Source organism: Cantharellus anzutake (assembly GCF_015039405.1).
Source record: "Cantharellus anzutake strain C23 chromosome Unknown EI90scaffold_44, whole genome shotgun sequence".
NCBI classification, from domain to species: domain Eukaryota; kingdom Fungi; phylum Basidiomycota; class Agaricomycetes; order Cantharellales; family Hydnaceae; genus Cantharellus; species Cantharellus anzutake.
In genome coordinates this window covers 487188-509292 of record NW_024066994.1, presented here as the reverse complement: position 1 = coordinate 509292, position 22105 = coordinate 487188, and the positions used below count along the sequence as shown (strand labels likewise).

General features: G+C 48.9%; 9 protein-coding genes across 9 annotated transcripts; 2 read left to right on the top strand and 7 right to left on the bottom strand.

Moving 5' to 3' along the window:
* Positions 1-699: 699 nt before the first annotated feature.
* Positions 700-1966, bottom strand: EI90DRAFT_1880233 (uncharacterized protein). The gene is made up of 3 exons (XM_039052298.1): positions 1342-1966; positions 1086-1279; positions 700-1028 (listed from the first exon to the last, which is right to left on the bottom strand). Exons 1-3 carry the CDS (start codon positions 1816-1818, stop codon positions 854-856), a joined length of 846 nt encoding a protein of 281 aa, XP_038913184.1. The 5' UTR covers positions 1819-1966; the 3' UTR covers positions 700-853.
* On the bottom strand, positions 1678-3704 carry EI90DRAFT_1880135 (uncharacterized protein). Its single transcript, XM_039052297.1, has 10 exons — positions 3540-3704; positions 3451-3468; positions 3227-3381; positions 2966-3163; positions 2819-2895; positions 2649-2752; positions 2436-2590; positions 2281-2369; positions 2118-2224; positions 1678-2055 (listed from the first exon to the last, which is right to left on the bottom strand). The coding sequence occupies exons 1-10, from the start codon at positions 3568-3570 to the stop codon at positions 1793-1795; spliced, it is 1197 nt and encodes a 398-aa protein (XP_038913183.1). The 5' UTR covers positions 3571-3704; the 3' UTR covers positions 1678-1792.
* A 1402-nt stretch (positions 3705-5106) lies between these two features.
* Positions 5107-6655, bottom strand: EI90DRAFT_1879550 (uncharacterized protein). The gene is made up of 5 exons (XM_039052296.1): positions 6491-6655; positions 6318-6424; positions 6055-6251; positions 5540-5989; positions 5107-5477 (listed from the first exon to the last, which is right to left on the bottom strand). The coding sequence occupies exons 2-5, from the start codon at positions 6400-6402 to the stop codon at positions 5280-5282; spliced, it is 930 nt and encodes a 309-aa protein (XP_038913182.1). The 5' UTR covers positions 6403-6424; positions 6491-6655; the 3' UTR covers positions 5107-5279.
* Positions 6656-6919: 264 nt separating this feature from the next.
* On the bottom strand, positions 6920-7559 carry EI90DRAFT_3156440 (uncharacterized protein; the record flags this gene model as incomplete). Its single annotated transcript, XM_039066054.1, has 4 exons — positions 7496-7559; positions 7222-7422; positions 7074-7150; positions 6920-7000 (listed from the first exon to the last, which is right to left on the bottom strand). Coding segments are annotated over exons 1-4 (390 nt in total), but the record flags the coding sequence as incomplete, so codon positions are not given.
* Positions 7560-9837: 2278 nt separating this feature from the next.
* EI90DRAFT_3281607 (uncharacterized protein) lies at positions 9838-11610 on the bottom strand (the record flags this gene model as incomplete). Its single annotated transcript, XM_039066832.1, has 4 exons — positions 11142-11610; positions 10456-10757; positions 10170-10290; positions 9838-10110 (listed from the first exon to the last, which is right to left on the bottom strand). The coding sequence occupies exons 1-4, from the start codon at positions 11442-11444 to the stop codon at positions 9838-9840; spliced, it is 999 nt and encodes a 332-aa protein (XP_038913180.1). The 5' UTR covers positions 11445-11610.
* Positions 11611-14559: 2949 nt separating this feature from the next.
* On the bottom strand, positions 14560-15497 carry EI90DRAFT_3281606 (glycolipid transfer protein domain-containing protein; the record flags this gene model as incomplete). Its single annotated transcript, XM_039066831.1, has 6 exons — positions 14560-14724; positions 14795-14930; positions 15011-15129; positions 15181-15239; positions 15299-15383; positions 15462-15497. The coding sequence occupies 6 exons, from the start codon at positions 15495-15497 to the stop codon at positions 14560-14562; spliced, it is 600 nt and encodes a 199-aa protein (XP_038913179.1).
* A 454-nt stretch (positions 15498-15951) lies between these two features.
* Positions 15952-17875, top strand: EI90DRAFT_3127654 (uncharacterized protein; the record flags this gene model as incomplete). Its single annotated transcript, XM_039064024.1, has 9 exons — positions 15952-16007; positions 16068-16249; positions 16305-16543; positions 16604-16652; positions 16730-16842; positions 16908-16947; positions 17018-17123; positions 17180-17260; positions 17326-17875. The coding sequence occupies 9 exons, from the start codon at positions 15952-15954 to the stop codon at positions 17873-17875; spliced, it is 1416 nt and encodes a 471-aa protein (XP_038913178.1).
* Positions 17837-19422, bottom strand: EI90DRAFT_3291213 (ubiquinol-cytochrome c reductase iron-sulfur subunit). Its single transcript, XM_039067264.1, has 5 exons — positions 19175-19422; positions 18620-19103; positions 18521-18555; positions 18429-18457; positions 17837-18374 (listed from the first exon to the last, which is right to left on the bottom strand). The coding sequence occupies exons 1-5, from the start codon at positions 19404-19406 to the stop codon at positions 18312-18314; spliced, it is 843 nt and encodes a 280-aa protein (XP_038913177.1). The 5' UTR covers positions 19407-19422; the 3' UTR covers positions 17837-18311.
* A 289-nt stretch (positions 19423-19711) lies between these two features.
* On the top strand, positions 19712-21729 carry EI90DRAFT_1878019 (kinase-like domain-containing protein). Its single transcript, XM_039052294.1, has 3 exons — positions 19712-19936; positions 19996-20367; positions 20429-21729. Exons 1-3 carry the CDS (start codon positions 19929-19931, stop codon positions 21459-21461), a joined length of 1413 nt encoding a protein of 470 aa, XP_038913176.1. The 5' UTR covers positions 19712-19928; the 3' UTR covers positions 21462-21729.
* Positions 21730-22105: the final 376 nt, after the last annotated feature.

Sequence of the window (22105 nt, the reverse complement as noted above, 5' to 3'; positions counted from 1 at the left end):
ATATACCTCGATCATAATGTGTATGCACATGTTGCCATCGATCCGGCCCTCAGCAATTAAGGCCGCATCGTTTGCCCTTCAATAGTTACTTCCTGCTTCCTGGAATATCGGGACTTGGATAATGGGGAATAGTAGCGACTTAACTTTCCCGTCGCTAACACAATGCGATACTATTTGCTTGAGGACAAGACGTGAGAAAAGAAAAAAAGCACTGAAACTGTAATGAAGCAGAAGTAAGATAGCATGAAAATTGATCACAAAACGATGAAATGGCCCAAAACAGGAAGAATGAAATGGGAGATATGACAACCTGTCAAGGATGGACTTATCACCTCATCCAGTCCTACCCATGCCCACGGAATCCAACAATGCAGGGGTCCCCATCCTTCTCCCACTTGCATTCTACATATCGCCACCCGCGCCAGAACCTCATGCCCTGACAGAGGCGAGACATAGGACGGCGCACCAAAACAAAACACAAACACACCTCCAAGATGGTCAAAATTAGGTGGGAGATGGCGAGCAGAGAATGCCAGGAGTAGCATGTATAGGTGAGCGAGACGGAGAGGTGGTTGTCGGAGGGGGGGCTTAGACGTGGATCGAGATTTACGAAGGGGACGATTACCATACCCCTGTAACTAGAAGCCGCAATTGATGCAGTCCAGTTTTTGGTAAAGGCGGCGATGGGTCCGAATGGAGGTGCGAACGACGAAAGGGAGAGTCGATGTTTGAAGGGATAGTTTCAATGGGGTCATTAAAAGATGGAGGAACGTCGGATGCTACCATGCACTGACTACAACTTCCAATTTCAAAAGAATCGGATGACGTTTTCCCTCCCTGCTTCCGATGTGGCTCACGGCTGTCCTCCTAAGGGAAGGCTCAAACAAGCAGTCTTAAGTGAAAATGTGCCTGGTGCTAGACCATAGCCCCCCAACCCAGGGCGCACCAGATCAGGGATAGGTCTCCGTGGGGTTTGACGATGCGAGCCTACATAGCAATACTGTAAATCCGGGCGTGCGCTGGGATGCCTGGAAGAAACGATTAGAGGAATGAAGTCTCGATCACCACTCAAGGCCATATCTTACTCTGATGCAACGTGTTGGAGGATAAAGTCCTCAAAGCCAATTCTCTCATATCCACAAAGTAGACACCCCCACCATTTGTTGATCATTGGGTTCAACGTTCTGAACGATGCAAGTTCCTGCCCATCCAGGATCCTCCATTCCATCAGCCTCTTGTTGGCTATATCGGCGCAATGGTCTGTATTACAGTGCATTACCTTCTCGCGATATGTAATATCATGAGTAAAGAGAATTTATGAGAGACACCCAGTCGACGCACCGCTTCCACAGCTTCAAAAATCTTGCCTCCCTGGCCAGCTTGAGCGCAGGTAAGACATTCGACCCAAATACCTTTGTCCAGAAGTTGTGCGAAGGTCATAGCATTAGGGTCGCATCCAGCCAAGATGATGATGTCGCTCATAACGGTCGATCCATGCTTGTTCCAGCACCAATCACCATGATCGGCAAGGCGAGGATACCGGACGATACTGGAATCCAATAATCTCAGGAAGAGGGTTCGAGCCAGTTCTAATGTTTCTTGAGCAGACGGGAGTCTGAGCTCCTCAGGCACCAATTTCAGCAGCTCTGTCTTGGAACTCATTGAGTGGTTATTGGCAATGTCCTCGAAGCGGAGTGCCAGAGAGTCAAGTAAAGTGTCAGGTACCCCGGAATCAGGCGACCCAAGATAGCGGGGGAGATCTTGAGGCTCATGTAGCTTCGATTTCACAATTTCAACCAGCGAATCCTTTGAAGGCATAGAATGTCAACACTAGGTCAACACAGTATACAGGCCTTACCTCGATAGCGGGAATCATCCATACATCAGAGGGAAGAGGCCAAAACTCATTGCCTGGATCGCGGCATTCATACCAGGTCCAATACCTTGAGATAATGCGTCCCTTTGATTCCCTTGCCCTGCGAAGGAATTCCTCCAAGTAAGACTCTTCGCGCCGTTTAACCGCACCAATGGCACATTGTTTCATTCCAACCCATTCTGCGGGGAATGATTTCAATCAAATCAATGATCATGATCATGAATAGTTCAGATAAACTTGCCCTTATCCGTCAAATGTTTGGATACCCGGAGTCCTGGAAACCCAAACCTAATCGCCGGATCAATGAATACTGTGGCGAAACCCATATTCACTAATCTTGATTTCACACTGGATGAGCCCAGCAGTCAGTTATCCTGAACAACACCGATAGAACGGGGACCCACGCTGCCTCGCGTTCACATCGGAGTGTACGTAATTCGTCTTGACGTCCAGAAATGCGGTTTTCGGTCCATTCTGTGCACAATTTTGCATGCTGGAGCAACCAAAGCCAAAAAAAAAATCACAATTCAGATTGGAGATAGAGACGAAATGGCGATACCGCATCCAATGCCTGCTTTTTCTCTTTTCCCTCTGAAACATACTCCTCCCACTCCTCGTCTGTGAGTCCCTCTGCCTTCAACTTAAAGGCTTTAGCTTCGCTATCCGGACAAACACAAATCGAGACACGTCTTCGACCAAAATAGCCCTCATAACCTGTTGGATGATACAATCAGAAAAACCCGTTACAATTGACAGCGGGGGCCTCACTGACGGGGAATTCTAGCTTGGTGAAGGATGACATCATATTTTTGATCCGCGCGAGTGTATTTCGAGAGGTCAAATGACAAACACATGTCATAGTACTCTGACCGAAGCCTGTGGTGATTATGTAGTGTGAGTGATGACTGGTGGAAGGAAAAAAAGTCGTTGTTCTCAACATACACGTCGCGGCGGCACTTACGACACCATCGTTTCCGCAAATACCAATTGGTAGCCGAAGATGTAAAGGTCCCGCAGTTCTGCAAAACCACGTACGGAGATATGACATTCAGAAAAGAAATGAGATTTGACACAAGGAGTTTCTCGCACCTGGCAATTAGAGCCGAAGCCCAATAGAGCATATTTCTGTTCCGTGAGATCCGGATGGATCGGCGGCATGTCTGGAGCACACTCTTCCCGAGCCGCTTTCCACACCCCAGCAACACCCGGTCTCAGAAGATGCCTCGCGAAGACCTTCGCAGACCTCACGAGGTGAAGCAGGTCGCGAGGTCCGAGGTGGGAACAAATCTAGAAACGATCGATCGAGGAGTTTTTGAAATAGGCCCAGATGGGAGGGGGGGTCTAGCATACTTCGAGGACGATCTCGAGCGGCATTTCCTCTATGACGAATCGCAACCTTCCACGCTTCCTCTTCCTAGGAACGCCCCCTTCACCCTTCAAACCTTGTCCTTCGGACCGCCCCCATTTAGCCTTCTTAACCAGCCGGGAGTGATACGATTCCTCCTCTAGAGGATTCGCACCGGAACGTCGACGAATTAGGTCTCGCTTCCCATTATCAGACTCGTAACGCTCACCATAAAGCGTGTCTGCATCTGGGATTCACCAACAATGGGTGTGAGTCCACATTCCTGGCATCGATACTGTACTCTATACGTGAACTTACCGTTGACGACATTCGTGGCGTCCTCAGCCATGACACAGTGGCAGACTGTCAGTGACACTCGTGAAATAGAAGTCAATTAGTCGTGTGGCGGGACTTTGCATCCACTAGCAAGTGCAGGAGAAAGATCAATTCGTCAGGCAGCCCTTTATTAAACCTCACGCCTCAGATACCGAGAGGAAATCATTTTCGGAAATGCGCCGCGCGTCTAATAAGCGGCAGTCCCCGACTCTGTCGGCGGGGTTGCCGGAAAATGCCTAGTTTGGATATCAGGAATTTGGTTGGTATCGTTACCGGGAGTCGATGACCGCGAGATGCAACGCTATTCACGATTTTCCGTCAGGGCAGCCCGAAGTCAACCTTTCTACACTACAAAGGCTGTTTCAGCCTAGGACCCTAGCCCGAATCGTCAAAGGAACCTCGATGGCTGAGGTGGCGTGCATCAACCATCAACGTGAACATCGGCGCGAGACCCAGTGCATGAGCGCCACTGGCCCGGCGCCGTCATAACTTGACCATCCAACTATGGTGTCACCGCTTGTTAGGGTCACGCCCACGCCCTTCTCTAGCTTGAATTAAGTCAGACCCTTCAAATCACCGAGAACGTCTGCCTACGGTTGCATAGTGTGATCGTCAGATTGATCGAATGCCTGGACGTATCTTCGAATTCTCCCCACCAACTTGGGTGCCAATGCCACTACATAGCATGTATGGACTGGAAGGATCCGACGTGCATGACACAGCAACTATCGCCGCAGCATATTGCTTTCTAATGTTTGGGAGAAATGTGAACTCAAGTGAATAAGCATATTATACCGTGCTGATAATTGCACTCGATGGAGGTAGGAAGGGCAGACCATAAAGAAGTGTAGAGCCCGTAAAGCAGAAATAGATTGGCACAACATATGGAGCGTAAAGTAGTGAAATAGAGGACATGACAGGATGTCGGGCAAGCCTATGTTCATGCCTATGCCGTGCCCATACCTGTAATTCTGGGACCCCGTTCCGCTCGCACCACGTACCCCTTCTCATACCGCCACCTGTGCCAACGCCTTCATATTGAGGAACAGACCCCGATGCGGACACACCAAGACATATAATGATCACTCGTCCAAACAGAGCTAACCCCTGTGCATGCAACGCCTTGAAAGTGTCAGAGAGAGCTCTGATCGAGTGGGAAGATGTATACAGGCATTAGTGGTGCTGTGGCGACATGCACGAGTGGTATAAGGTGATGGTGGGACCTCGGATGTGACATGTCGACAGGGGGAGTGAACGTGTGGATCGAGATTTGGGATTAGAATGAGTGGCACTGCTATCGCGACTGTGAATGGATATGGAGAGATGCGATTTGATTGAGCCGGGGGCAACAAACCGCAAACGATGGAAAGCGGTCATTGGGAAGTGAAACGAGAGGCGCACAAGAGTGTCGGGGGAGTGTCAAGCACTGGCCGTAGCTTCGAATTCTAAAAGATACAAGTCTCTCCGTGCCTTCGATGTATGACTCACAACTATCCCCCCTGGGAGACAACATGTAGTCTCAAACAAAGATACCCCCAGTTTCTAAATCCATTTCCTCCCACTCAAAATGCACCGAGTTAGGGATAGGTTTCCGCGGGGTTTGACGATGCCAGCCTATGTAGCAATACTGTAAATCCGGGCGTGCTTTTGGATGTCTGGGTAGGAAAAAAAAAAAACAACAATTAGATGCATAAGGTCTCGATCACCACTCCGAACCATATCTTACTGCCATGAAATATGCCTAAGAACGGAGTTTTCGTTGTCAACGCTCTCGTACCCACAAAGCAGGCACTTCCACCACTTTTTGATCCGTGTGTTCAACACTCTGGTGAGTACGAGCTCCAGCCCTTCCAGAATCCTCCATTCCACCGACTGCTTGTTAGTTGCATCAGCGCCATGGTCTATATGACAGTGCATCACCTTCTCACAGCACGGAAAACTATGAGCAAAAAATGAATTATAAGGGCACTCAGTTCACGCACCGCTTCCACAGCTTGAACGACCTTCCCTTCTTGATCAGCCTGAGCACAGGTGAGACACTCAACCCAAATATCTTCTTCCAAGAGTTGTGCAAAAGTCATAGTATTAGGATCGTGTCCAGCCAAGATGATGATATCGCTCATGACGGTCGATCCAAGCTCGTTCCAGCACCAATCACTTTGATCGGTGAGGCGGGGGTACCGTATGATGCTAGAATCTGACAGTCTCACAAAAAGAGTTCGAGCCAACTCCAACGTTTCTCGAGCAGATGGCAACCTGAGCTCCTCAGGGACCAATTCCAGTCGCCCCATCTTGGAACTCATCGAGTGATTATTGGCAATGTCCTCGAAGCGGTGCACTAAGGAATCCAATATGATGTCAGGCACGCTAGACCAATGGGGGAGACCTTGAAGATGGTGCAAGTTCGATTTCAAGACTTCAACCAGAGAATCCTTTGATAGTATGGATGTCAGTCCAAACATGACAATCAGGTCGATATTCAATCCACGCATCCCACCTCAATTGCAGGAATCGTCCATATATCAAAGGGAGGTGGCCAAAATTCATTCCCCGGATCACGACATTCATACCAGGACCGATACTTTGAGATAATGCATTCCTTTGATTCCTTTGCCTTACGAAGGAAACGGTCCAGACACAACTGTTCGTGCCTTCGAGCTGCTTCGACAGCATGTTGTTCCATCGCGGCCCATTCTACAGCAAATGACTCCGATCAGACCAGTGATTCAAAGACCGATGATAAAAATCAGACAAACTTGCCCTTATCCGTCAAGCGTTTGGACAGTCGGAGTCCTGGGAATCCACCGAAAATCGCCAGATCAACGAATCCCTTGGCAAATCCCATATTCTCCAACCTCAATCGCACGCTGGAGGAAGTCCAGTAGTCACTTATACTGAGCAATAATATAATATCGATGGAATGATGCACTCACGCTGCCCCGCGTTCATCTTGGAGAATACGTAATTCATCTTGACGTCCAGAAATGCGCCTTTCGGTCCATTCCGTACACAACTTTGCGTGCTAGAAGTAACCAAAATATAAATGAATGAATGAAATCATGATCCAAATGGGAGACGGAGATAAAAACGACCATACCGCATCCAATGCCTGCTTTTTCTCATTTTCCTCTGACACATACACCTCCCACTCCTCATCTGTGAGTCCCTCTGCCTTCAACTTAAAGATACCAGCCTCGCTATCCGGACAAACACAAATCGGGTTACGTCTCCTGCCGAAATAACCTCCATAACCTGTTGGATAACACGATTAAAAAAAAAAAGGTTTCACTATAACTGACATAATTGACAGCGGGCGGGCGGGCGGGAGACCTCACTGACGGGGAACCTTAGCTTGGTGAAGAATCACATCGTATTTTCGATTCTCCCGAGCGAATTCCAAGGAACCAAGAGGCCAATACATGTCAGTGTAGTCTGACCGAAGCCTGTGATGATCGTGTGGCGTTAGCAATGGCGAGTAGTGGAGGGGGGAAAAAAGAGTCGTTTCTCTCAACATACACATGGTTGCGGCACTTACGGCACCATCGTTTCCGTAAATACCAGTTGGTAGCCGAAGATGTACAGGTCCCGCAGTTCTGCAAGATCACGGTAGAGAGAGACAGTAAGAGAAAAGGGGGGGGGAGAGAAACAAAAAAAAAGGATGCACCTGGCAATTAGAGCCAAAGCCCAACAAGGCATATTTCTGTTCCGTGAGATCCGAATGGATCGGGGGCATCTCAGGGGCACACTCTTCCCGGGCCGCTTTCCACACCCCAGCAACAACACCCGGTCTTAAAAGATACCTCGCAAAGACCCTTGCAGACCTCACGAGGCAAAGTAGGTCGCGAGGTCCTAAATGGGAACAAATCTAAAAAACGATCGAGGGAGTTTTTGAAATAGGCTCAGATGCGAGAGGGGGGGGGGGGAGAGGTCTAGCATACTTCGAGGACGATCTCGAGTGGCATTTCTTCCATGAGGAACCGCAACCTTCCGCGCTTCCTCTTCCTCGAAATGCCGCTTCCTTCACCATTCAAATCAAGTTCCCCGATCGACCGCTCCCGTTTGACCTTCTTAACCGGCCTAGGGCGATCCGATTCTTCCCCTTGGAAGAAAAAAAAAAAAAAAAAAGGATGTGGTGTCAACGACTAGATCTAACATCAGGTTAGTATAAACGCTCACGATTAACCGTGTCTGCAACTAGTTCATCAATGATGAATGTGTTCACTACTATGGAGTCCGTACATTGAGCACCAATATACCCACCCCCCCGTAAGTGAAGCCTTCACCTTTAGCGCCATCCGAGTCATCTTCAGCCATGATACGGTGGTTAGGTGGACTATCGATGACAACACGAGAGCGGTCAAGAATGATGAGTTATCCAATTAATTGCGCGATTGAGGGGGGTGCGGGGGATGCGGGGTAGCAGTCAGGAGTATGACCAGCGCATTCCCCTATATATATTGCACGCACACACATACAACACACACACATAAACCCCCATTGCCCAGGTGGCGAGAGGACGTCATTTTCGGAAATGCACCGCGCGTTTATTATGTAAGCGGAATCGCCTCATCAGCCAAATTTGCCTCTACTTTAATGGCGTTGGTGGCCGTACGTTGTGTTCAGTGTCCCCCCACTCAACCAACCAACCAAGACAAGAATCGACCGCCGCGAAACGGGAAGGGCGGGCGCGAGCGCCATCTATTATGAGTTTCCCTGGTAAGTATTTCGATCACCCCATTCTCAGCAAGCGATTTTTGTTATTCCAGACATATTCCAAGCTCTCCAGATAGTAAGTAACGTCCCTCCTGTATTTACAACTAAAACGCTGGAACACTTTGAACAGGACGCGAAAAGTTAACAACGTCTTCGTCGATGGCCCGGGGCGCAATAATATATCATGGCGCACATGGGACTCGATGACGGCTCGGTTGAACGCCAGCCCCGGTGAGGTCATGGCTTTGTCGGGCGGTAGCCTGTTAACAACCAGAGTCACGTCCATTCCCGAGCTTAAGATTCCTCACCTTGGTTCATATTTCGAAGAACCACTTGGCCACACTTACTAGCTGTGCATGTGTATTATATTATGAATCTCAACTTGGAATATTGATTTCACCCAGCAGTGCTGTAGTTCGTGAACAAGATTGCACAGCAACTAGTAACTGGAGTATATCAGCCACTAGCACAAGTGCATGTTGCTGCTATCATCGCAAGATCGTGTGTAAGATTAAATGTATTTGATGAAGGCAACCACAAAGAAGTATAGAAGCCGTAGAGCAGACAACAATAAAGGGTCCAGAAAAAAGGGACAGTAAAACAGAGGATACGACAAGCTGTTGAGAAAGGAATTATCGTCTCGTCCCTCCATTACCCCTATGTTGATCCCCATGCCAGTGTCCTCTCGAACCTCGATAGTTCTGAGGCCCTCTTCCACCCGAGCCACCGGTTCCCGTACCGCCACCATACCGAGGAGGAACAGACCCCGATACGGGCGATATATATAACAACACACCGAGACATACAACGAACACCCCTCCAAATAGAGCTAACCCCAGTGCATGAAACGTCCTATAGAGTGTCAAAGATAGCTCTGATCGAGTGGGGACGAGGGATGTGGATGTATGGGCATCACGAGATGCACGAGTGGTATAAGGGGACGGAGGGGGGGTTGGGTACGATGATATCGATGGAGGGTGGGAAGGTTTAGATCGAGATTTACGGCTAGAATGAGCGGCACTACTACCGTGACCAGAAGCTTGAATGGATGGAGAAGCAGAATTTGATAAAGACGAGAACGACGAAAAATCAGAAAACCGCGAACGACGAAGAGTACTGTCATTGTTTTGGGTGGTGAATGGGCTGGTTTTAGTGGGGTCATTGGAAGACGATGAAGGTTGAGATGAAGGGAAAGGGAAAATGCGATGATGGTAGTCTAGAGAGGAGAGAGGACGAGCCTGTGAGCGCGGCGACGACGATGGCGAGGAAGGCAAAGAGGACGGAAACGATGCCGACAAAGATGAAGGAGAACAACGATCGAGAGAGGGTGGTAGGGGATCAGAAAACTTGACACGCTTGGTTGACGAGTCTTGTCTTTCCTTCCCCTTCTCCTTCGAAATTCCCACAACCTTGTCCACATCGTCCTCCACACCTGCCACACGATCATCAATGGAAATTCCTGGCTCCGTACATCCTCCACTCCGATCAACGCACCCCGAGTCATCATCAACATGACGATCAACCCTTCTCTTCTTCCTACTTGTCCCACTCAAATCAATATCATCGTTCACTGTGACGGAGCCGTCGGCGCCACCCCACCTTCGCCGACCTCCGTCACCTGCTCTTTTGGGGTCCTCAACATTTTAGCTGCGCTCTCCTTGAACGCCTCCAAGACTGGACCTACATCCTTTTGAACAGTGGATGCAACCTCACTCGCCTTCTGACCGGTCGTTCTTTCAGATTGCAAAATGGACGAGAGAGCGGAGAGAGTGGAAGAGAGTTGAGCCTGGAGAGGTTGGAGAGACGATTGGATGTGAGAAGGGAGAGCGGCCGCAGAATGCTTAACACACGGAAACGATCAGAATCTAGCCACGACATAAAAGGCAGGCCCAAACTCACCTGGACTTTCTCGAGCTCGGAAAGAATCGATTGAGAAATCGAGTTGACTTTGGTCGAGGCGTCTGCCCTCAAAGCCGAAAGCGAGAAATTCAAGATTTGAACTGCCTCAGTCGCTTTCTGACTGTTTGGGAGAGTTGCAAACAAGGACGGGCAATATGATGCCGGATGAGAATACGTCAGTATGACGAAGTCCCAATGCAAAACAACACGAGATCGAGTGTGGGAGGGGATCACACGTCCATGTGAGACAAATGATTGAATAAATGAATAATGAAGTTTGACTCACACTACGACGTTGTGCTGCTGAACGAGTCGAAGATGTTCACCGGAAAGTGTATAGACTCTGTCCTTCAAGTCCAAACTCAACCTGTAAGCCCTCCCGACCTGCGTCCCCCCACCCGCATCGGCACCCGTGGTGGTAGAATTTTGTTGAGGAGGGACAATCTTATTCACAGCAAGTTCGAGCTTATCAACGATAGGAGAAAGAGATTGGTCAGCGTTCTTGGCTACGCCGTAAGCGGGAGCTTGAACGTTATCGTGAAAAGCGGCGTAGGCTGCATCGGAAGAAGATTTAAGTTGATTGACGATCTAGCGTGTGAAAGTAAGATCACATGTCATTTGGCACGACCGTTGGAAGACCATAAAAAGAAATCGATCGATAAGGGTAAAATGCAAGGAATGGGCCTAGGCGTGAGGAACGACCCAGAGAGAAGACAGGGGTGTTGTGGACGAGAGAGGATGTGCATGAGAAAAAGGGTCCAAACGACCTGGAAATTCCCAAAACACCTCATACACACGCACACACAAAAATCACGCAAAATCCCAGATCCCATGGGCAAACCCGACACTGGGGCAACGCGTACGTCCCAGGGAAACGGGGGTGATGGAGACGGAGGGTAGTTGCAATGGAGGGGGTAATGCTTCACCGGACAAGGACGATGACAAAACTCTGAAGAATTGAAGAAAACTCACCTCTCCCGTAGGGGTCTGGAACGGGTAAGGAAACCTGGACTCGACAGCATCCAAACCCTTGAGCGCAAAGTCGTCCGCCCTGTCGATAATGGGAGCGAACCTAGCCTGAACAGGCTTGGAATACTCGAAAGCGGTGTTCCCCAACCCAATGTATGCGTTATAAAAGTAACCAATGATTGGATGGGAGGAAAAAGTGGAATGGGCGTAGGAGACGGAATCGTTGATAATGGGGATTGAACGAACTTTTTCGAAGGATTTGTAGGAAGGGAGTTGAGGTGGTGGTTGTGTCTGGACTTGAGCCATGGTTATGGTAGATGGACAAGCGATGAGGGAAGAGAGAAAGTTTGAGGAGAGGAAAGAGGCAGAAGAAAGGATGGGATAGGGAGAGATTAGGTTTATAAGGTACGCAAAGGTTGTTGAGGAGCTGGATAAGGTTCGTTACAAGATTCACATGCTTTTTGTGAGACAAATTGTGCATGCAAAAAGGGCAGTTTTCATTCAGATCAATTCACCATATGAAAATTAGCAAAAAGAATTAAATTAAAATTCAGGGTTGCTTCTGATGAATTTGCAATGGTGGGGTTATAGCAAAGGGCAACGCAATTCAGAATGACCGCGACGCGCTCTCCTTTGAACCAACTTCAGCAGGGAGGGCCTTTCACGCACGCAATTACATATCTCATCCTCTTCCTGGTCAGACACACTCAAGGGATCCGGGGGTTCCACACAGAAGGATCCCCATGAGAACGAGAATGAAAGGCATGACTATCGCGTATTGTCACGCTCATGAGGGAGGGGCTCGACGAAAAAGCATGTGCTAACGATTGGCGCCGGTTGCACCATCACTTTCAGCCTAGTTCTCCCCATAGAATTACAATTCGGATATCTCCGTGTTGGGAGACCTTAGCGAGTTGCCATGTACCATATAAATTCATCCCGGAATCTTACATTAGGCGTACTCAGCCGCAACATTACGGTATATCCTGGCCTTTGTTGTCTATCCCCCCATCTTTCACGTACGTTCTCACATGCGGCGTTTTGCGTATCTCGGGTCGCTTAACACCTCCACTTTACCGCCTATGAGAACCTGCAAATCATTCCTCCTCCTTTCGTGATCGGGAGTTCCATCGAGGTGGACTGTAGATCAGCTTTTCATCAAAGTTCTAGGTCTATTACATTAATTTCCTAGTAACCAACAGAACCGAAAAATAACTTGATGACCACGATAAGGCCCTGCCTAGCGATAGGCTACGTAATGCGCTGGCGCCACATACATTATCACTTAGCCCCACTCGATTTTAAAGTGGTGCACGACATTCCTAAATCTCTTCAAGGTTTTACAGTAACGTTCTCCCGCTAACTCCTCATTCCTTACACGTGCTTCCACCTCAATATTACCAAACGTCGCGTTATAAATCGCAGGCTGGGTCGGCACCATTAAGTTATACATACCTACATGACACAAGTACTCAACCTGCTATTTATCATAACCCTTTTCCCTCGAGCTCAACCTTGGGCTCAATACGATTAATTCAACGCACAATTAAAACGCGCCTTTCGATTTCGATTTGACCACTAGCACCCGCGCGCGCGTCCACGGGCTCGGTTAGCTACTGTTGTGCAAATCGCGTACAATATATCATGAACTTCATAGTATCATTGCTTGTCAATGGGAAACTTTACCTGTTATGGGTAAAGTGTTCGTATGAGCCGAATTTCTACTACGGCGTCAAGTCCATCCATGAGAACACTTCGTCGTTCACCCAAGTTTCGGATAATTAAATAACCGGCGACCGGCCTTTCACATGTTTGGGGTTGGACACATGTCACCTCTAAACTGGCGGGGACGGCCGAATTCTCAACGCAATTACATAGTTGCATCTCTCTTTTGCCCCCCCCCCCCCCCCGTCAACGTTCGACCCGTCGGTTTTCCATAGGCTCCGGAACACGCCATTTCCCAATGAATAACAGAGCGACCGATACGATACACGTGAATGATGACCCGGATCTACGATTGCTGCATGGCTGCTAGATACGCCTGGCATTCCCGGTCCCGGGTTCAGATATTTGGGCAAGTTCAACCTATCGAAAGCGCAAGAGGCAAGCTACGGAGCGACTAAAACAGGATATCCCGATGGCTTCGGAATTAGTACTATATTATAGGGGTAACCGCCATGTCAGGGGAATGATGTGTTTAGGCTTTACTCAGATGCCGGCGGAACAATCACATCCTACTTGTTACTCACCCTTATTATCTGAGTACACTCCTCCACGCAGTGATCAGGTGGATGAACACAAGAATAATGTCAAAAAAAAGGCTTCCTCATGCTTATCGCATGCGTATCATACACACATGTAACTGCTAATTAACTTCCAAATCGTGGTTCCTGTTGCATGCATTTCAATGGTACGTTGGCATGTGCAAGATTTACGTTAGCTGCAGATTGCCCGCTTCGTCGTTCGACGATGCTCGGGCCGGCACCTATTCCAAATCCTCCGGAGGTTCATGGCGATTATGCAAGGCTCCGCAAATAAGTACTCCACTCACCGCTGACGGAATCAACAGGATTTTCACCTCTATGGGCCAGCGGTACGTGCCACCAGAGTCCTGGTGGCTTGGCACGGGAGCAATAAAGGTCTGGACCATGGGTCGAGCCAAAGGATCAAAGCAGGGACGTTCTTAACATGTCTCCAGAAGGTTGAGTACAAGACGACTAGGAAGTCATCCCCCGTAACAAGATTGCCATCAGTACTTGGAATGCTGCGGCTGATCAAGTGGCGCAACCAACCCACCGTAGATTATATATGCTCAGTGTTAATTCGATCCTCAGAGGTGCACAGCGCCAACTCGTCGTTGGGGTATTCAATGCAGCGAAAAAAAAATTCTAGATATATCACCAGGCATGCATGGTGATGGAAGATCGGCGACGCTTACAAAGGCGAAAGATTAAGATGCACGCTAAGACTGAACACTACGCAGAAGAAACGGTTGGTGCGTGCAGGAATAACTAGGTTTTATCCGCGCTGCTTTTCAAGACGTCATGCAAACGCTTGCGTTCTGATGTAGCTTCCCAGCAAGAGGCTTATTACCTGCTGGGCTACCGCCCAATCTGTAGAGCGGTGAACTACCGTGAACACGGATAACTCCCCTGGCAGTTAGAAAATCTCTGGAACCACCCCGATTGTCACCTTGCGATGTGGTTTGATTTGGGGAGTCGTCCTCCGTTTGCGCGCCCGCACACAGTTGGAAGACACTGACGTGATAACTCTCCTCTGGTTCACAACATGATATCTTCGTAAGGATCGGGGTAGATTTTCTACAGACGACGAAGCCAAACTGCGAGTAGCGATTTGAGTGAATCCGGAGCAAAATGACCTTGCAGATTTGTACATCGATCTATCTATCTCTGGACCCGCACTAGAGGCCTTTATCGTGACCACCTTTAACGTAAAACTCTTGAACGCGCTTGACGATTTTATCAAGTGCGGCGAGCCAAGCTATGAGTTCAGTCTCGACTTTGTCTGGAGGCGATCCGAGCTTGGGATAGAAATCGGCACGGGAAGGGCATGCTTTCATTGCAAGCTGTTAAGGAGTCAAACCTTGTGTGAGTCGGTGAAAAATGTAACTTTCCGATGAACAAACAAGTTCGTACCGCGAAGATGGGACGCACGACAAAATTGTGAAATTTCTTCAAGGTGTCTTCGTAAGCCTTTGTAAAGCTAATGGAAAGCTCTTCCTTCTTATCTGCTACGGAGCGTTGCAGGGCGATACAAGTGAACTGAAGACCGCTATAATGGGAACACAAGGGTTGAGGGAAGGAATCAAATTGAACTGATTGGCCGAGTTTGTAGGGCTGTTTGTACGTTACCGCAACAACCACAATAAACCTTCGGTCGCGGTACGTTTCTTTTCGCCCTTTTCATTCTCGACAAGAGACTCGAGCGTTGCAGATATCGTGGGTGCTGCGAGGTATCTAGTGCGGACTTTCTAAAAGGTACATTTAAAGCACATAGACGAATTGTGGTGACGAGAACGTACAGTGATGTTGCCGCTAATGTCGGCCTTGACAGGAGCGAAGGCCGCTGATCCGAGCAAATCTTTTGGTGACGGAACTGAGATGGGGGTGACCATATAGAAAAGAGGGAAACGGCATTACTAAACAACTGCACGATTCCTTCTGATGCTTCCAAAAACGCGATTGTATCGACGCCAGCGTCGGTGATCGTGACATCTGTGAAGGACTGGTGGTCCGGAATGAACGTAAGGATGGTAAATGACAAAAAAAAAGAAGAAGTATGGTATCCCGATTTGATGATCACCTTTGCGAGAGTGTTGAAGAAAACGTTTTCAGACATGATTTTGGACTCAAAAGTGGTTACTCAAGCCGAGAATGGTGGCGATACTAGTGTTCCGAGTTACCTAAGCTAAGGTCTCCTTGGCGTTTTTCCCACCCTCATCATGTTTCTCCTCACACGTGTGCTTTTTCTCCAGCAATGTCACGTTGTCCACCCGCGATGCATAGAACAATTGAGTTGGCTGCGGAGTAAGCGACAGCGTTTAAACGTGGCGCCAAGAATGGTGGCGATAACTAGATAACGTCACGCGACAACCCCAATTGGACGTAATGTGCAACAACATCTTTACATATGCAGCTATAAAAAAAAAACGTTCTGTCACTGTTGCAACCCAAAATAGCAGCGAAGAAGAAGAAGAAGGGTTCATGGTCTGACATAAAACGAAAACCCTGGTCCGTAAATGGCCCAACCTTTCCTTCGTCCCCAACAACCACCAACGGACAAGTGTTCAACTATGACGCTCAGCCTTTGTACACTCCTCATCTTCCTTGCTTCCACAGCTTTCGCTCAGTACGTCCACTTCCTCTACTCTCACAGTCTCATGTTCACTTTATGTAAACATTCATTCAGGACACCCAACCCAACATCATCTACTTCTATACCCCCCGTATCCCTTTACTCTACTAACCCTACCGCTGTACCATTGTCCTCTATCACCAGTGGTGTCCCTAGTCAGTCTACTATACCCCTCTCCCCATCACCCACTCCAGGCGCAACCCCACCTGTCAAAGGCGCACCTCCCTTGCCTTCTTGTAAGTTCCTTTCTACTTCTTTATATCATCCCCACTTCTCAGAAACCTTCCACAGTCGTATTCAGCCCCTCGCTTGGATACCCTCCTCTTGATCTAGTCCCCAGTGTCAATTCATCACAAGTTCAACAATGGATTCAAGACGTGAAAAACTCTGGCGTCAAGATTCCCAATCTCTCACCCACCCTGCTTGGTGGATGCGCAACTAATCCTACCCTCATCACTAATACCTCCCGTTGCTGGTGGACGTGTGGAGGATGCACTCGCTCAACTGATATCGTTACTTGTCCCGATAAGGTATGGACCACGTTTTCCATGGCTTATCAATTTGAATTTTGACCCAGATCTTCCCACCAGCTCACCTGGGGTCTGAGCTACGATGACGGTCCATCTCCCTGGTCACCGGGTGAGTTTTGTGTCTGCATCCCTTCCCAACTTCACGCTCCAAACATTGACGGATCCCTCCCCCGTTTTCTAATGTAGACTTGCTGGACTACCTTAATACCAACAATCTGCACACTACCTACTTCATCATAGGCTCCCGCGCAATCTCTCGTCCAGATATCCTGCAAGCCGAGTACATGAGCGGTCATCAGGTTCGTCCAGGCATCCCTTAGGGTGAATTCCCCAACAACCTCATATCCCTTTTTACGTCCTCTAGATTTCAGTTCATACATGGTCCCATCCATACATGACTACATGTCAGTTTTTCCCGACCCTATTTTTGACAACAACGCGTTCAAAGTCCACCACCTTGTTGATTTCGACTAGTATCGAATGAGCAAATCATTGCTGAACTCGGATGGGCAAAAAAAGCTATCAAGGATATAACAGGTGTGACCCCTAATACGTGGAGGCCCCCGTTCGGTGATGTCGAGTAAGTGTCGTTGTTGGGATCGTTTTGAATAGCCATCATTGACCTCCAGGGGATAGCGATCGTGTCCGGGCTCTTGCTCAGGCGATGGGCCTTACCACTATCGTCTGGTCAGCTTACAACGGGAAAGACTTCGACAGGTAGTTATAGCCCTAACAACGTACCACTCACCTTCGAGATAACTCACAGTTCCTTTTCCGGATAGTAACGACTGGTTCATCCCTGCCGGGTACCCCGTCGCCCAAGTCATCGATAACTTTGAAAACATCTTGTCAGACGCGCAGAACCTGAGTACCGGTTTTATCGCCTTAGAGCATGACTTGTACCAGCAAACTGTAGACCTTGCCATCGGCTACATCTTACCGTACGTACGAGAACTTTTGATTGCTAATTTTGCCTTTTGGACAAACCGACGTACATCACTAACTCGCTTCAAATTTACTCGGGATGATTCCAGTGATGCACTCGCACGCAAGACGTTTAACCTAAAAAGCATCATCTCATGCCTTCACAAGCCTTTAGAGGATGCCTATATCGAGACGAACAATAACACGACGAACCCGACATCCGACGGAGCAACGACTCTCCCTGCGAGTACATCATCCGGAACCACGGTTGCGGGTAAGGGCTCGTCGAGCACTCCCGCCGGCCATGGTGGCGCCGGATTTGTGGGGGCAACGGTGGACATGAGTGGAGTTGTCGGTCTTTGTGTCATTTTGCTGGCGGTGATGTTTGGAGGTGTGATGGTATTTTGAGATTGACACAAAAAGTTCTCTGCGCGTGCAGGCTTTCCCTTGCGTATGGACTACCACTGCTACGGTTCAGACAGTTTTTTTTTCCCCCTGCTACTGCGCCTGACATGTGTAGCCAAACCGGACTAGCGTCGTCCTGTTGTCGATTTCCTTGCATGCCTATCTCGTCACGATCTAGTTTCCCTCTATGTACATTTTTCCCTCGTCACTTAATTGTCACGTTTTCCCGCGTTCGTTTTGGATGTCTATTTGCATGTGCCTCCGTTAAAGGAATGTTCCCTTTGTGCGACTTGTAAACTGGTGGAGCGAGAAGCACACTGAAATTTCCAGAAGCCCTCCAGCCGCCCTTACAAACATCGAGAACGAGCTGGGATTAGTTGTCCGAGCTTGCGAGGTATTCATACGATTATGTCTAGGTGTGCTACGATACAATGATTTTTCACCCAATGATGATTTTCCCCTCGCCCTCGTCAAAGCTGTACGGGGGTACTTCTAGATTGAGCTAGAGAAACAAATGAGCGGAAATTCTAGGAAGGGCCAACGAAGGAAAACATACGGGAGCAGGTCCCTTCCGAATACGGCCAGCTGTAGGGAGGAAAAATACATCAGCAACCACGAGTGACGTGAAAATGACCAAAAATCACGAACAGATATCGTAATGAGAGCCATGGCAGGGACAGAACCTAGCAGTGACAAGATTAACAATCGCACGTGCAGAACACGACGAAAAATGCCTGTATAACTCACCATCCACCAAAGTCTCCACTCTCGCCGATTGGAACGCAACCGAGGTGAGTGCAAACACCCAACATGATAAGCCACTCTGGCCTCTGTGTACGAGCCTCGTCTGCCTCAGGATCGCGCAACGACTTGACATCAACATTGTTAGCCTCCTCAATCTCATCCGAGGTACGATGACGGATGAAGACAGGCTTGCCACGCCATTTGATAATGACGTTCTTCCCCTCTGGGATGTTATTCATTTCCACTTCGACCTTGGCGAGGGCTAAGACATCTGCTGAGGCATTCATGGATGAGAGGAAACTTGTGACGGTAGATTTGGCAGCCGTAGCACCGAGAAGACCCGTCGAGCCAATGACAAAGTATGACAAGGCTCTGTTGTTGTCTTGGTTTTTTGGACGGTAGTGAGAGAAGTCGGGGACGGTCTCGCTGGCATCTTTGACGGCGGGAGTGGCATGTATGTAACGCTTTCCTGGCACTGTGGGAGCGGCTGAAGTACCGATGGTAAGTTTGTTGTCCGGCTTCAACGACTAATGTTCGAACAGTTTGAAACGTACATACCATTGACATAGATCTTAGAAGTAAGCGATCCGTTGATTAGACGTGCGCCTCCCGCCCATGAAGGAACCTTGTCAGACCGAGCCAATGGTCCATGTCCGTGAGAATGATGAGGATCCGAAGGACCAGTTGCGGCCAGATTCAGCCAAGGTGCAAAAGGCACACCAGAAGGAAGGGAACTGACAGTGGGTGCGAGATTAATGGAGGTGCGTGAAAAAGAGCGCAGGGCCGCCATCGTTGGGCTGAAGAACTGCCGCGAAAATCTCGCTCGGCTTGGACTGTTGCCCGGATAGGTCACGTGTGTACAACACAAAACAAGCATTTCGCACGCCCCGAGTCTTGGGACAAGTATTGGAGCCTGACGAATCAGCACCCCTTTCTCAGCAGTTAGGCCGGGGCTAACGATAACCCTGCAGCTCCCAAGGGGCTCGATACCCTTCCACCAAGCTTTATTTTACACATACCTTTCCTAATCGGTTGTTCTGCCAGCCGGCGATCCGCACAAGGCGGCCTCAGATGACCTTACTCCTATATTAGCACCATCAGAAGACTATATAAGTTCTCAGTAATCATACCACACTTCCTACAACACCCCCTTCCCCCTGATCCCGACATGGCTTCTGCTACAAGTCCCCAGCAACAACCGATTAATTTCATAGGCGCTGTCCACGATGGTTAGGACACCCGTTTTCCTTTGGAATGGAAAATAACTTACACAGACACCATTTAACCCATACCGCCGCCTCCAGAATGGACAATGTTTAGGTCAGTCACCACTTGAGCGACTTTTGCCATAATAGGGTCTGCTAATCCTCGCACACAAGTGATGACCCTGCAGACTACATTTTAGAAGAACCAATAGGATTCGGCGCATCGTCAATCGTATACCAGGCTTTGTACACTCCCAAACATGATCAGACTCGTCCAATACCTTGCGCCCTCAAAGTTCTCGACCTGGACAAACTTCCGCAGTATGCTTTGACACTCTTGACGCGAGAAACCAGGCTCATGAGTCTGTCAAAGCATCCTAACGTGCTTCGTGTGCGAGGCAGCTGGACGTCTGGACATCGAGTGTACATTGCCTTGCGTCTCATGCGAAAGGGCAGCGTGCGCGACCTAATGCGATATAAACATATTGATGGGATCGGCGAAGAACCACTCAAATGTATTCTGAAGCAAGCTCTTCAGGGACTGAAGTGCGTATAGGTCACTTTTGTTTCCCATTTTGAATGCCGATAATTAATCGCTTTCAAGTAGTTATCTTCATGTGAATGGTCTCATCCACCGCGACGTGAAGGCAGCAAACCTTCTTATCGATGACGATGGCACGGTTCTGTTGGGGGACCTTGGTGTTGCAGCGCCACTGACGGACGAACCGAAGGAGAAGTCCCAGTGTTATGACTTCCCAACAGTTACATATCCCATGGAAGGCACAACAGACGAAACACCCCACCCACTTCCTTCCCAAACTCCAAAGCCGCAACTTGGTCACCGCAGATCATTCGTCGGTACACCTTGCTGGATGGCACCAGAAGTCATTACCCGATCCGCGTACGGTTCCAGTGCAGACATCTACTCCATCGGCATTACCGCGCTCGAACTTGCTCATGGACGAGCACCACACTCGCTCGATCCTCCTCACAAGGCACTCATGAAGACGCTCCAGAATGCATCACCGACACTCGATCGTTCTGGAGGTGTTCACAAGTATTCGCGAACACTCAAAGAGATCGTCGACAGGTGTCTCACGAAGGATCCACAGCTACGACCAACCACATCGGAGCTTTTAGAACACCCTTACTTTAGATCAGCCAAGAAGAAGGATTACTTAGTTAAGACCTTGTTGGTTGGGTTACCACCTCTCGTCGTGAGGCAGGAGCGTCGGAAGCAACCAACCTCACTCACTAGTACCAGCATCTTGAGCTCTTGGGACTTTACTCAAATAGCTCTTTCATCGTCAGCACATCCTCCGATCATGTCGAGAACACTCAGTGTTTCGAACATACCCCGGATGGGGGGCGACATCCTAGTTGAGGAAGAATCTGGGAGCAAGGCCGAGAATGGGAAAGATCTGCCACCTATCACGCGCCTTGAGATCCAGCAGCCTAGCGAAAGTAGTGCAGGTCGCCATGAAACTGTTGCTGATCATCCTCGGGTGTTGTCGACAGCATCTTCAAAAGACCAATCCCCGTCTAATTCCCGATTCACACTTTCTGTGCCACTACCTTCCTCCGGAAAGTGGCGTATGCTGACCAACAAACTTGGCTCGGGTCTCAAGAGCCCTTCATGATCGATCGCAGTTTAATCAGCAGCCTCAACCAGGTTACAAGCAGCTTAGAATTATCACGTAACCAGTAGCTTCCTTAACAATTTCAACATTGCTCGCAGCTCTCAGCAGCAGCTTGTCCGTATACAAAACGAGATCTTTCTGCTGTTCAGACTCTTTCAATGCATAAGCGGCGCAAATGCTAACATCTACCCATTTGGTCATTCTTCAGGATTTCCGCAACCAGTTAGACCTATTTCTTTGCAATCCTCCAAAGTCATACAGGATTCGCGATCCCACGTGTGCTGCATGCGCAGAAACCCTTATCGTTCCCCTATACGCATGAAGGCACTCCCCATGAGCACACCCAGTCATTCGTTATCAGCCCAAGTGCCTCGCACCTGGACATTCCGGGTTTCCTTTTTTCGTTCGCCATTTCAGTCAGCGTCTGTCAACATTATTTCATCCAACTCCCGTGTACGATTTCTCCCAATTTCGGCATTACTTGTGTCCCTCAGACTGCACAGTATTGTCCCAAAGACTCGATTGTCGGTAGCCTATGCGTTGTAGATATAAGAACCCGACCAGAGCGTTTGACCTTGAGGACCGAGCGTGTGAACCCGGAGCAATACGTAATCAAATGTCGACACGCGTCAAAGCTTCGAGTA

Excerpts from the sequence above, each read along its gene's own strand:
- EI90DRAFT_1880233 (XM_039052298.1), bottom strand. The coding sequence starts at position 1,818 with ATGCCTTCAAAGGATTCGCTGGTTGAAATTGTGAAATCGAAGCTACAT. Across the intron at positions 1,280-1,341 it reads TTTTTGAAGCTGTGGAAGCG|GTAATGCACTGTAATACAGA; the intron begins GTGCGTCGACTG and ends TATCGCGAGAAG. Across the intron at positions 1,029-1,085 it reads CTCCAACACGTTGCATCAGA|GCATCCCAGCGCACGCCCGG; the intron begins GTAAGATATGGC and ends CGTTTCTTCCAG.
- EI90DRAFT_3291213 (XM_039067264.1), bottom strand. The coding sequence starts at position 19,406 with ATGGCGGCCCTGCGCTCTTTTTCACGCACCTCCATTAATCTCGCACCC. Across the intron at positions 19,104-19,174 it reads TTCTAAGATCTATGTCAATG|CCGCTCCCACAGTGCCAGGA; the intron begins GTATGTACGTTT and ends TCGGTACTTCAG. Across the intron at positions 18,556-18,619 it reads AGTGGAGACTTTGGTGGATG|GTTCTGTCCCTGCCATGGCT; the intron begins GTGAGTTATACA and ends TGTCACTGCTAG.
- EI90DRAFT_1880135 (XM_039052297.1), bottom strand. The coding sequence starts at position 3,570 with ATGGCTGAGGACGCCACGAATGTCGTCAACG. Across the intron at positions 2,896-2,965 it reads GCTTCGGCTCTAATTGCCAG|AACTGCGGGACCTTTACATC; the intron begins GTGCGAGAAACT and ends GTGGTTTTGCAG. Across the intron at positions 2,056-2,117 it reads CAAACATTTGACGGATAAGG|AATGGGTTGGAATGAAACAA; the intron begins GCAAGTTTATCT and ends CATTCCCCGCAG.
- EI90DRAFT_1879550 (XM_039052296.1), bottom strand. The coding sequence starts at position 6,402 with ATGGGATTTGCCAAGGGATTCGTTGATCTGGCGATTTTCGGTGGATTC. Across the intron at positions 6,252-6,317 it reads CAAACGCTTGACGGATAAGG|AATGGGCCGCGATGGAACAA; the intron begins GCAAGTTTGTCT and ends CATTTGCTGTAG. Across the intron at positions 5,990-6,054 it reads GGACGATTCCTGCAATTGAG|GATTCTCTGGTTGAAGTCTT; the intron begins GTGGGATGCGTG and ends ATACTATCAAAG.
- EI90DRAFT_1878019 (XM_039052294.1), top strand. Across the intron at positions 20,368-20,428 it reads CAAGCTCTTCAGGGACTGAA|TTATCTTCATGTGAATGGTC; the intron begins GTGCGTATAGGT and ends GCTTTCAAGTAG.